The sequence below is a fragment of the Cotesia glomerata genome, linkage group LG2, assembly GCF_020080835.1.
Source record: "Cotesia glomerata isolate CgM1 linkage group LG2, MPM_Cglom_v2.3, whole genome shotgun sequence".
Classification (NCBI taxonomy): Eukaryota; Metazoa; Arthropoda; class Insecta; order Hymenoptera; family Braconidae; genus Cotesia; species Cotesia glomerata.
The window spans coordinates 1,331,255-1,345,489 of NC_058159.1; the positions used below are offsets into that span (position 1 = coordinate 1,331,255).

The 14,235-nt window shown below is 28.4% G+C and overlaps 1 protein-coding gene across 8 annotated transcripts in view; it reads left to right on the forward strand.

The window, feature by feature from the left end:
- The first annotated feature begins 888 nt into the window (after positions 1-888).
- The window catches only part of LOC123260105 (kin of IRRE-like protein 3), a 325,584-nt gene continuing 312,237 nt past the window's right edge, over positions 889-14,235 (forward strand). The window contains exons 1-4 of one of the 8 annotated variants that reach the window (XM_044721051.1): positions 1,013-1,295; positions 1,444-1,787; positions 2,969-3,537; positions 10,209-10,335. In XM_044721051.1, the coding sequence (XP_044576986.1) occupies positions 10,272-10,335 (64 nt within the window). In that variant the 5' untranslated portion in view covers positions 1,013-1,295; positions 1,444-1,787; positions 2,969-3,537; positions 10,209-10,271. The other 7 variants (XM_044721057.1, XM_044721049.1, XM_044721050.1 and 4 more) reach the window with 7 other exon arrangements.

Below are 14,235 nucleotides of genomic sequence, written 5' to 3' on the forward strand. Positions count from 1 at the left end.
AAGAATTTATTATAATAAATAAATAATAATAAAATCATTTATTAGAGACCACTTTTTAGTCCTTAACAAATATTTTTTAGTATTTAAAAAGATTAATTAATATTTAATAAATGAGCATCAGATTTATTAAACACAAACAAATCATTTTAAATACTACACAGTAAAAAATTTTGCGTCATTTCGTCAAAAAATTTTGTGTAAAACATTTAACACTTTTTTATGTAAATTTAACATTTATTGTGTTAAATTAACACAAAAAAGTGTAAAATATTTAATATAAAAATTTTTAACACAAAATTTTTTGACGCATTGACGCAAAATTTTTGGCTGTGTAAGAAATATTTGTTAATACTAAAAAGTGGTCTCTAATAAATGATTTGATAACTATTAACAAATATTTTTTAATACAAATAAATCCTTCTATCAGTGAAGAATATTAAGTTCTTCAAAATTATATACTTGATTCAAAAACATTTTTTTTATGAAGGCACAGGTACTAAGTAAAAATAAAAAAATAAATAATTTTATAGAGCCAAAAGAGCGAATTAAAAAAAAATTTTTCTCCAATCAATTAAAAAATGTACTAAAGTTCTCTACAGAATTCCTCGCGCAATTACTTAGCATTAATTTAGCCTCATAATAAAAACCTAGCATTCATATAATTCCTTGTCTCATATATTAATCTCTCATCTCTATTCACTAGAGCAATTAAAAACTAAAAAAAACCGACAGCTCGTATAAAACAAATTCGGATAATCTTGGATGAAACGTAATTTAAAAAGTATTTAGAGAAGCTCATTGCGAAAGTGCATTGTCACTCTTTAACTGCGGAGTCTCTGAAAGATATAAATACCCTTAGCGCATAAATACACCTGAGCCAGCGTAGAACAGCGAGAACGAGAACGATACAAGTCGCCAGTGTGCCACAGCTTCTGTTGATCATAAGAGTAAGAGTAAAGAGCAAAGTAGAGTAGACGGTGAAAATGTTTTAGTGTGGTATCGGGCGGCGTGGATTAAAACGAGGGTACGGGGACGACTATCCACGGGCACACTCCACCCCGTCGTTATAGCCTTTGGTTCGTTAAACGTCCGTCTATGCGGCGCTGTCGCCGTCAGGACGTCAGTTTTCCTTTGCACCGCGGTCTGAACAGTTCGTGCGCGCACGTTGTCTCAAAAGCTACTCCACTAGACTATCTCCGCTTTCGATTCTAAATTTATATCATCGTCTCTGGTCTATATGTATGTCTATGAGACTGTAAATGTGAATGCATATCACATAAGTGGGTGTACATCAGGTACAAACATACATTTTTAATCAAGTGTGTCTGACTAGGCTGTACACCCCTCGTTATGTTACAGAAAACAGACACTGTGTAGACTTGAATTTAACATCTGACATCTCACGTTGGTGTCTAAGTCTGATTTTAGTTTGTTGGATTTCAGAATAGTGGAAGAGCAGTTGCGCTAGGAGACAAGTAGTAACGAACGGGAATAGAGAAACCGCGTGTAGTGTGACAATCTCCTCTGCTATACTGTCACTTTACTTAGTTTGTTGTTTCTTGCTCCATCGCCTATTTGTATCGCCCGATTGCGGGGTCAAATTCCACCAAGAGAACGTTGCAATACAGTCACTAAAGACATTGTCACTCTCGGTGACACCGATAATGAATACCAACTATTACTGTGGTTAATTTTCCGAAATTTATTTTTTTAAGTGTGCTTTTTTATTACTGTGAGTGATTCTAGTTGACTAAAAATTTTTACTGTGAATTTTGGTGTTTTAATAAGTAATTTGTTTTTTTTTTTTTTTTTTTTTTTTTTTTATCATATTTACACTATAAAAAGTTACTAAATTTCAATGGTTAATTTGATCGAAGTTTATAAATTTTAAGAAATTATACACCGATAGCAGGATTTATTAAATATTAATTATTAAATTTTAATAAATATTTTTTAACATTCAATAAATATTTAATTGGGAGGAAAGAACATTTATTAATAAACAAATATATATTAACAGTTAATAAATAATTTGTTTCGCTAGCAATGTCATACGATATCAAGATTGCTTATAAATAAAAATTATCTTTATGAATTATTAATTATATTACATTATAATAACGTTTATTGTAAAATACCAAATTCTATCACTGTTCATAATTATCTTTTATATTTTTAAATATTAAAAAGGTTAATTTATTTAGTGAATTTAATTATTATCATGTATTTCAGCTAAAGTTATAAAAAGTGTCAAAAGAAAATTACTATTTTTGCTTTTTATTTTAAATAAATATTTGTTCATTTTACAAATATTCATTAACCATTAATAAATATTTATTAACAGTTTATAAATATTTAATAAATCGTATTTAATAGATAATTTATTAACTTTTAATAAATATTTATTTAATTTTATGATGTTAAAAAATCATTTATTAACAGTTAATAAACCTTATTAAATATAAAAAAATCCTATCAGTGTAAATTTATTTAATTTATAAGTTTATAAATTTAAATTTATTTAATTTAAATCGCGATAAAATTAAAAATTTCAAGCTTCAATATTTGCAAGTTTATAATTAAAATTCTAAATTAAATATTAAAGATACGAAAAAATTGTAAGACTTTTTTTGTCGGAAATTTCCTATAAAAAAGATTCTTGTTAATTTTTCCGTATCTGGTTTTTCAAGCTAAAATCTCATTTTAAAATTTTGAAATATTTTAACCCAAAATTGAAAAAAATCAAATATCAATTAACCATGACAATTATTTTATTTAATACCGTGTACGAAATAGCTGCGAAAATAATTTAAGATACCGATAAACTTGATTAATGGTCCGCTAGATCTTGTGTACGTTCATAGATAATTTACATATCTCTTGAGTTATTTTCGTGTATGATATTCGTACTGTTATTAAATAGTCCACACACAGCATTAGTCTGAGTCTTATCTTTCGAAATTTAAAGTTATAGCTTTGTTGCGGTAAAACAATAAATATTTTTCTCAACAATAGTCGCAGCACAAGAAGACTGGAATATTTAGCATCGACGGTACTATAATTTCTACTGGAGTGTTGTGTTTGACAGTGTAAACAATAGAGCAAGTAATTAAATTCAACCAGTCTATCACTCGATCCAGTGTGTATTTATATGTAAATAGCTACTGTTGACAAAGCTACAGCGAGTTGAATAATAGGAGAAATTTTTTGCAAGCTCTATTCTAAATTTCTAGTGCCAATGGATGTAATTAAAATTATTAGTTTGTGAAATACTAAAACATATTCTGGTCAAAGCCAGTGTAATTATCGATTTGGTGTTAAAATATTAACTCGGTTTCACGCGAGTGTCCTAACGATGTGGCAAAAAATTTTAGCAAACATGTACCACTTACGTCTCCTCGAAAAATGATTAATTGTCAAGTTGCGTGGGTAAAGTGATTACTGTCGTATTTGCGCCAAAGCAATCGCTGTTGAAAAAAAAATTTAGATACATAAAAAAGTTGGGACACAAGTTCGATTAGTTTCGATAGTTAACAGGTGAGTCAAACCGCGGAATTTTGTCAATAAGTTATTTCACATACGTATGCGCAACACTCCTACTGGTACCTCGTTCCTCGTTTCGTTGAATGGTTGAAATAATTGAGCTGATTCTATGCATTGTCGCGAGTTTGTGGCCACTGGTCACGAGTTTGTGTTTCAGTGTTTGAGTTTAGTTATAGGAAAAAATAGAGAAAAAAATGGCGTGAAGCGTTGAGAAATTAATCCATACGGTTTTTGTAACATAGTTGGTAGTTAGTGTTTTGGAATTCTCCCGTAAATTTTTTTTTAGTTCATTCTTGGATACCCAGTGTTGTTTCATTTTATTTTTGTTGGATTGTGTACATCTCAATGGGCTAAATGCCAAAATACCTATCTCAAGTAGAAGCTTTTCAGAGTTTTCTGAAACCGGGTGGATGGATTGAAAATAAAGACAAAAAGACACTATTTCTATTTTATGACTGGAGAATTTTTTATCTTTAAGATATTATTTTTAACATTAGGCATTACTATTGTATATTGTTGTTTTTTGGGAAAAATTAACGAGAACCGGGTTAGATGATTGATTATTACGGTAGAAAAATTGCTATTTTAAATGGACGGAAAAGAATAATGAAAAATTATCTGTTAAGAATAATGACTAAAAAATTATGAAAAATTGTGAATGTCAAAAATAATTTTAATTTTATGAGTTATAAAAGTTATTGAATTGATTTTTAGTTGTTTTTTTATTAATCTTTTTTTTTTTATTTTGGTTAGTATTTATTCTATTGGAAAAGTGATATTATTACCGTAGGATTTTATTTTTGTAATTTAATATAATCAATGCGAAAATAAAAATATTTTAGTGACTCAATTCATTCAATTCATTAGATTTGGAGAACGAGAATATAATAAAAACATTTTGGAGCGGCCTAGTCAAATGTGTGCCCCGCTTTTTCGCTGCGTCGAGGCGTATTGGGGATGAAAGTACTCTCGCATAAAGTACCAGCGTAGCATGAAAATGTTTCAACTATCGATTTTCTATTTAATTTTAAATTTCAATTTTATCACATGAAGCTGGTCTGTAAAAATTTCCATTTAAAATTTCAATAAAATTGTAGGGATAATTTTTTATATGAAGTTTAATTTTTTAATTAATTAATATGGTATCAATATTAATCCTGGGGATAATTTTAATCCAAAAGTCATAACAATAATTTAATAAATTCATAAATCTGAGAATAGTTCTCAAACATTTTTTTTATTTTATTTATCAAATAAATTAATTATAGAAAATAATTTTTAAAAAATTACACTTGAAGATTCTTAAAATTTTTAAACGTGGAATTTTTTTCCTGAATTTTTTGTGACATCTTTTCTTCGTTAGAAAAATTATAGAATATTTAAAGACAAAAATTTTCGAAAGGATTCTTCTTTTTTAAACGAATATATTTTTAATTAAAACATTCCTCACACAGTTAAAGCTGTCAATTTTTGGACGTATAGTGGAAGTGATAGATTAATAAAAAAATGCTTTCCATGACAGAGTTGTGCATAAAAAAATGATAAAGATAAGGGAAAAACAGAGATAGAAGATCGGATAATATTCAGTGGTCATGTTCCGAGTCAATTCGTACTGGCTAGGGCGCAATTCACCCTCGGCGATTGTTTTTCATTGATGCGTGGAAATTGCCCAGTACCATTTATCGTGACGCTAACGCTGTGTCAGCTTAAATTAGGAAAACTAAACGTGTACGATGTATTTCTGTCATTTGCTTGTCAACGTCGTTTTTATTTTTCCAAAAATTCCAAGTTTTTAAATAAAAACCGAGTTATTTGTTTTAAGAGCTTAGTTCTTCACCGTAAACCACTCCAGATAAAAAAATATTAGTATTCCAAAGAGGAAGCATACTTGAAATCTTTTCTTTTATTACTTTTATTCTATTACGCACTTGAGTGAAATTCCATTGGCTTCTCTTTCAATTCATCGCTCATTCACTTGCTTGTTATTACTGTTGTTTTATCTTTTTATTTTTCTCTTTTAACTACTCTGTTAGTTTTCATTTAATTATCGAATTGGATTAATTATTATTATTTTTCTTTTATAATAAAACTCATTTAACTAGCTTTTATCATATGAGCACCAAATTATAAACAATTAAATAAATCAACTTTTTGTTCAGTACAATAAATTTGTTTTGGTAGCTACGATAATAATTGGTATTATTTAACGTATTGTTTTCATTTTAAATAATAAAAGTATACGACAAAACATGCTTTTAAATGAAACCCAACATCATTACTAATGCATTTTAATCGAAAAAATTCTTTTTGTTTTTTTTTAGATTAAAATAAATATAACGTGCATCTGGACACAATAACAAATATATCATTTATGACATATCATTTATTAGTTTCTTCAATAATACAGTATGTCAAAAGTTTTTAAATAAACCCATTTTCTCAACATAAATCCACTGTAATTATTTGATCGTTCTAACTCAAAATATCCTTCTGAATCCCACAAGGAAAAAAGTAAACTGTAATAAATAATAGTCACTTTATAATAAGTAATGATTAACTGGAAAAATTATCATTCCAAACAGTAAAATCGTGATTTTAACAATCACTTTATAATATTTATCATTTAAATTCTACAATTTATTATTTACATGGAAGAAAATACTATTTCAAACAGTAATATTCGCTATGTCAAAATCCAAAATGTTAAATCTAAGCAACGCTATTCTTATTGCCGAGGCTGACGGCTGTCGAGTATCGTGAGGCCCGAGATCTGTGACGTAAGGTCTTACCCCCAGCCCGTGACAAGACTCGCCCCCACTCAACGAGGGTTGAGAGGACTACGAGAGAGATTGTTAGGGGCATTCCGACGCCACCCTTCATGAGGACCTCACGCGATGGGTCCTAGTACAACACCACCCAGTTATTGTCATCCCTTAATTATATTGGCTTTCATTAGCTGTCTCATTCCGTAGTTATTGTCGGATTATTACTTGTAGTAATAATGTATATTATAGTATATTATGTATATTATAGTATAATGTAGTAATTATGTATAAATAAATATGAGTGGTATATAAAATATAAACCTCGAGTCTTACATAAAGCATAATAATTAAGAATTTTGACTGATATTTATCATTTCGTACCTAAAAAATGATCTTATGATATGTAAAAAATATAAACTACAGTTACTAAATTTCTATACAAGCATCGTCAATATTTACAAAGTAAAATGGTAAATTTTTAACGCAACGCTAAAAATCAAACTATAATTATCGATTTGCTTGGACTGGTAAAATATATATTTTGAGAGTAGAATTTTTACTGTTTCAAATGTTAAATTCTCCGAGTGTGAGACCTTCCCCCTCTCCTCATAGTATAGACTATATATTAAAACGGCAATTTTTACTGTTTGAAACTGTAATTTTTTAAGATGAGAGATTCGTTATTCACTCTAGTGACAGCTACTAATCACATTTTCGATATTAAATTATAAATAGTGGCTTTTACACTTTCTACATTAAGTTTTGTAATATTTACATTTGTGCCTGATGTCCACTGTACTGTTTGAAACTATAAAAATCAACCGGAATTCGAGTGAATTTTACTTTTTTCCGTGCAAATAAAAATATTCCTTCAACTCTCCATACGATTGTCCTTCCAAACAAATCAAAGTTCTCTATAAAAATAGAATATCCATTAAAATGGAGTAATTCGAGTGGTAAATTATAGCATAAAGAATTTAATTTGTTTGTAAGTGGATTTGAAAAGACTAACTGTACCGTAGAGTAAGTCTGGCAGTATTATAAATCATGAACAAAGGAACTGACTAGAACATGCTATGTAAAACGTACATATGTCATAATTCTTGGGTCTCTCACATGCACACATCACAGGTACCATTTCTCTATACATAGATTTTTATTTCACATTAACGTTATACATAGGTATATATATATATATACATCTGCAAAACATATAAATGCGGATGTGAATGTAGGTGCATTTTCCACCTTATAAACGAGTTTCTCATCGTAAACCACTAACATACATTTTCTCGGTAACGTCAAAACTCAGTGTGTCTTCTTCTTCTTTATACCAACATCCATATATTTGTGTATTCAGGTATGTCTACTACTTACGCGTCAAAAACAGAATCGTGAATTTTCCCTTTGAAGTACTTTCATATAGATATATAGATATATAGATACATACCGTACCATTTTGTCATTCACTGGCTCCTCATATCATCATATACTTAGTTCTTCATACCTCATACTATATGTATACATATACCCCGCACTGTCTGGCTTCCTTTTAGTGGATACAGTACAGAGAAATTTTTTATTTTTATTCCTCTTGCTCTTCGATACGTCCTCTGACAACGACATATTAGACTTTAAGTAAAAGCATGTGAGGCTCTAAAAGTGTCCGAGGAAATATGCGTCTGTTATAAAAAAGGGTTGTCATACTCTACTGTACTCTGCATGCACCCTGAATAGAATATGTACTACTGAGTGCAGTCTACTGTCGACGCCCTTAGTCTGTTCATATTCACTCTAGACTAGGATTCCACTGAATATCTACGATCTAAAGAACATTCCCCTTGTGTCATTGTCGGTAATGGAAAGGGACACGGAGCCGTGTGCTTCGCGAGTGCAGTTGACTTGAATGAAGGGTTGAAGAGCTACCAACTACCACAAGTACGACTCTTTTTTTTCGTCATTACTATCAACTATTTTTTCAGTCGGAAATCAGTTATTGTCTTTTCGATACGCTTGTTTTGTTGAATTCTGAGTATTATTCACGCATCTGTCGGGATTTGTGCTCAAAGTTACACGGAAAAAAGTAAACTAAAATTCACTCGGATTCCGGTTAATTTTTATAGTTTTAGACAGTACAGCGGACATCAGGCACAAATGTAAATATTACAAAACTTAATGTAGAAAGTGTAAAAGCCACTATTTGTTATTTAATATCGAAAATGTGATTAGTTATCACTATAGTAAATAACGACTCTCATCTTAAAAAATTACAGTTTCAAACAGTAAAAATTGCCGTTTCAATATACAGTCTATACTATGAGGAGATGGGGAAGGTCTTACACTCGGAGAATTTAACATTTGAAACAGTAAAAATTATACTCTAAAAATATATATTTTACCAGTCCAAGCAAATCAATAATTATAGTTTGATTTTTAGTGTTGCGTTTAAAATTTACCATTTTACTTTGTAAATATTGACGTTGCTTGTATAGAAATTTAGTAACTGTAGTTTATATTTTTTACATATCATAAGATCATTTTTTAGGTACGAAATGATAAATATCAAAGTCAAAATTCTTAATTATTATACTTTAACATTTTCGACTTTCTTATAGCGAATATTACTGTTTGAAATAGTATTTTCTCCCATGTAAATAATAAATTGTAGAATTTATATGATAAATATTATAAAGTGATTGTTAAAATCACGATTTTACTGTTTGAAATGGTAATTTTTTTACAGTTGGTCATTATTTATTATAAATCAACTATTATTTATTACAGTTTACTTTTTTCCGTGTAGATTCTGTGTGCAATTATAACATCAACTGTTGCTTTTTTAGAATTTTTGAACATTGTTGAATTTTTCAGTTCAAAATTTAATCTGAAAAAATTGTTTTTGATGCGAAAAAAAAGTCATAATTTTTTTAATAAAAAGAAAAGTCAACTTTTAATAAAAATTTGAATGATAAATTTTTGATAATTGATCAAAAGTTTTTTTTTTGACGTTAAAATTTTTTTCCGGCTCATTGATATAAATAAAGTAACTCTTAAGAGACAATAGTTGAATTGAAAATATAAATAAAAAAGTTTTGAAACATTTATACCTTATTTATAGGGTTGTAAATTGCGGAGAGTGAATTATGAGTTTTAACTTTTTGAAAAATAAACTATAAAATTTACTAAACTTGTATGAAAAGAGTGAAATGTAGGGTAAATTATTATGATGTTAAAGGTGCAAAGTCTTTACTATATAATTTTATTCCTTAAGCGCATCTGGACTACGGAAAAAGTAGGTGTCTCGGTGTAGTTTAACTCATAGTTTATTCTGTCTCTTTATATCTTATCCTTGCGAGAAAAGAAGTTATTTAGGTAGAGTAAATTCCAGAAGTATGAGGAGGTTTAAAAAAAATTTATGTCACGTAGAATTTTAATTCGTAAAATTTTATTCCAACAATCAAGTGCTTTTGTCAAATAAAAATCAAGAAAGTCCTAAGTCAAATGATATTTTACAGTAAGATATTCATCGTATTGACCCAGTCGCGACTTTAAAGGATTCGTTTCTTTTCATTTTCTTTGTTAGTTCTGGTTCCAAGGATTGCATCAAGAAAGTTTAAAATTTTTAATTTTTTACTTACTTACCAGAGTTTCAACGCTTGAGTTTTTACGTGTCGGTAGATCGCAAAAGTCTTGACATTACTTTTTAGAATTCTCCGCTAATTTTCTATTTGTAATGCATCTGCTTTTTTTATTTCTTCTGAATTTTTGTCGATTGATTTTTAAAATAAAAAATTTTATTTTTGACAGTTCAATTTGTAGAAGAATATTTTTTTTTTAACACGACATGTGCTTCGTGTTCTCACAAGTACTCATAAAAATATCTGTTTTTTTATGTTTCAGTTAAAATTTTCCAGTTGGTGTGTATTATGTGAGGCAAACAGAAAATAAACACAGGCATTGAAGATGTGTGTCATCGTAAGTGGAGCGTGGGTGCTAAGCATCTTTGCTTTGGCTGTCATCAGCAATGGTAAGTCATTAACGATATTTATCCAATAATGTTCGCCTGTTTGTTTTTAATTATCATAAATCATAATAAAGCAATCTGGGTCGCTACTTTAAATGTCAAATGTTATTTAAAACTCGTTGATTTTTTTCCGATTGTCGCGTACCTTTATAACAATTAATTATATTTGTTCCATGCATTTATTTTTCATACCAAATATTTTTTTTTTTTCAATAATTTCTCTTTTGCTTTTATTTTTTAAACTTTGATTTTAACCACTACCGCTCAATTCCGTCCGTCAATTTTATTCGTTTAATATGAAATATAAAAATAAATAAATAGGTGTAACTCCACGTGTTTTTTTATTTGTGTGAACAGAAAGAATAATCTCATTTCAAAGCCAATATAAAAAATCGCTGACCCAAAAAATTGAATTTTTCCAATTTGCGTTTCTGTTAAAAAAAAAACACCTGCATATGGATAAATATTCCTGGACGCTAAAGAGGAGTGCGAGGGTCAGCTGGAAGAGTAATAGCTTTTTAAAAATATAAAGGATGGGAAAAAAACACAGAAAAAAAGGTTCACTTGAGCCAAGAAAATATTTTTCTTCCTAATTAATTTTTTGAGCGAAAAAAAAATTCTTTTTTGACACAAGAAATTTCACTTTTTCTAACAAAATTAATTCTCTTGCTTTAAGAAATACGTATCTTGATCCAAGAAAATTTATTTGAGTCAAGAAAATTTTGTTGTTTTGAGAAAATTCAGCCTCTTGCTCCAAAAAATTTAGTTTTTGACAGAAGTAAATTTTCTTGTCTTGAGAAAATTTCTCTCTTGCTCCAAAAAATCCAATATAAAGATAGAAGTAAATTTTCATTAATATTTTTATTGATTAAAATGTCAAATGGGAAGATCAAATAATATTTCATCATTTTTTTTTCATTCAATATGTATAATTGCACGCTAAAATAATATAAAATGGGTATCAAATATTCGAGAGAAAAATTTTCTCAAGGTGAGAAAATTTTTTTCTCAGCTGAAGTAGGTGGCGCTGCTTCCCTAAAGTATCTAAAAATTTTGATCAAATATAAAAATTGATTGTATCAAGTATTTATGATAGAATTAAGAAAAAATGAGCCACCAAGAATAGAATTTCAAGAAAAATTTTTACTTCGGCCAACACAACTTCGGTCTTCCTTCAGGCATCCGACAAATTTTCTTGAGCCAAGAATTTTGTTCTCCAATTAAGAAATTTTTCTGTCTGTGTAGACATTCTTCGAAAATTAAAAAAATTTTTTTAATAATTTTTATGGTTTGTTTTTAAATTATAAAAAATGTTATTTGTCAATAGAGTAAATACAAATTGGGTCATCGATTCGATAAATCAAATTTACTTTGTATGTATTCCTATTTGACATTCAATTTTCAACATAATATACAATCGGTAGTGTTAATAACTATCCATTATTTACTTACCATATTTGCTTTCATTAAAATAACATTTCCGTCATCATATTTTGCTATTTTTCTCACTGAATAATAACCGTAATATTTAGACAAAATAATATTTGAATGTTTGTATATAACATCAAACTTTAGTTATTTAAACTTTTTGATGGATTAAATAAAATTCCGTGCATTAATAATAATAAATATAATTTTTTTATGGATTTTTTTAAAGGCAATTTAACTTATGAAGTGATATATATCTATTTACATTTATAAAGTAACTTAAATACATGTAGATAGTCTTAAATAGATTTTGAGACAAAGGAAAACATTTTATCTTGTCAACTATTAAACGCGAAGGCGGTTCCGCTTGACATTCATAAGAAGCAAATTTATTCCTTGCCACTATCGTCAACGTTTCTCTTCCTATTTCTCGCTTGTCTCTCTCAGCCCTTGTGTCTTTTTCCCCTTGACAATCTTATACAGAACTCGACTCATGACTTTCTAACGAAACTTTTCAGTGTAACATCTCTCTTTTCTTGAATTTTTTTTTTTTTTTCATTTATTTATCACTGTTGACAATATTAAGAGGATATCAAGTATCATGACTAATTATAATATTTTATCAAACTCTCGCCACTAGAATTTTATTCCGCTGTTTTTGATTTTATCTGCAAAATTAATTGGTTTATTTTTTTCCGTAGATTTTAAAATATTTATCAACATTTGAAAAATAATTGCTTAGACTTGATAAATTAATACATTACTTCTAAATAAATAAATTTACTAAGAGATAATAAATTCTTTTATTAGTATAGTCTAGTCAATTAAATGTTAATAATTATTTAACGAGCAAATTTTTCGGAAATTTCCTCAAAAATGTTATTAATTAATTTAACGATGCATAACAAAAGTATTTCTACGTATTATTTTTTTATAGACATTCTTTACACTAAGAGGATACTTGAATCTCCTTACGGAGATCCACGATGAGTAGTCAAATTTTTAAAACTTCCTGAAAATTTGTAAATTCAATCTACGTAGTCTAATAATTAATAAAAAAATTAAAAAACAGTAGGTTTCCGGGATATTTAATCAAATAATTAGGTTTGAAAATTGTAATTTTACATGTAGATAAATGGAGAATCCACCAGCCGTGTATTTGGTTATGAATTTAATGCAATTAATGATTTTAAAAAAATTTTATTTTCATTGAATTTGATTGAAAAAATAATAAGCTTTCGATTAAAACAATAAAAAAAGTAGCTTTCCGAACGTATTACAGAGATATTTTATATTTTCTATGAAAAATCACTCGGAACTTGCGTTCTTTAAAGTCTTGTATTTGACTTGGCAACACCGCTTGCGCAGTTACTCGGCGCATAAGTAACCGCGGTTTTTTAAATGCTAGAAGATCTTAGTCATTTTAGTTAGACAGTAAACATAAATAAATTTGAAGGTTAGGGAACTCTTGCGGTGTTGTCAAGAGTATACCGGTAATTCAGAGTGCTATATTTTTTATTAGTCAATTAAATGTTAATAATTATTTAACGAGCAAATTTTTCGGAAATTTCCTCAAAAATGTTATTAATTAATTTAACGATGCATAACAAAAGTATTTCTACGTATTATTTTTTTATAGACATTCTTTACACTAAGAGGATACTTGAATCTCCTTACGGAGATCCACGATGAGTAGTCAAATTTTTAAAACTTCCTGAAAATTTGTAAATTCAATCTACGTAGTCTAATAATTAATAAAAAAATTAAAAAACAGTAGGTTTCCGGGATATTTAATCAAATAATTAGGTTTGAAAATTGTAATTTTTACATGTAGGTAAATAGAGATTCCACCAACCGTGTATTTGGTTAAGAATTTAATGCAATTAACGATTTAAAAAAAATTTTATTTTCATTGAATTTGATTGAAACAATAATAAGCTTTCGATTAAAACAATAAAAAAAGTAGCTTTCCGAACGTATTACGGAGATATTTTATATTTTCTATGAAAAATCACTCGGAACTTGCGTTCTTTAAAGTCTTGTATTTGACTTGGCAACACCGCTTGCGCAGTTACCCGGCGCATAAGTAACCGCGGTTTTTTAAATGCTAGAAGATCTTAGTCATTTTAGTTAGACAGTAAACATACATAAATTTTAAGGTTAGGGAACTCTTGCGGTGTTGTCAAGTGTATACCGGTAATTCAGAGTGTTATATTTTTTATTAATCAATTAAATGTTAATAATTATTTAATGAGTAAATTTTTCGGAAATTTCCTCAAAAATGTTATTAATTAATTTTAAGATGCATAACAAAAGTATTTCTATTATTTTTTTATAGACATTCTTTACACTAGGAGAGTACTTGGATCTCCTTAATATTCTAAATTTAGCTCTCTGTTCGCGAGAAGATTTGACAATAATGCGCTCTCTGTCGGAAATTTTCATAACTACTCTTGATCAAAAAGTTATATATAG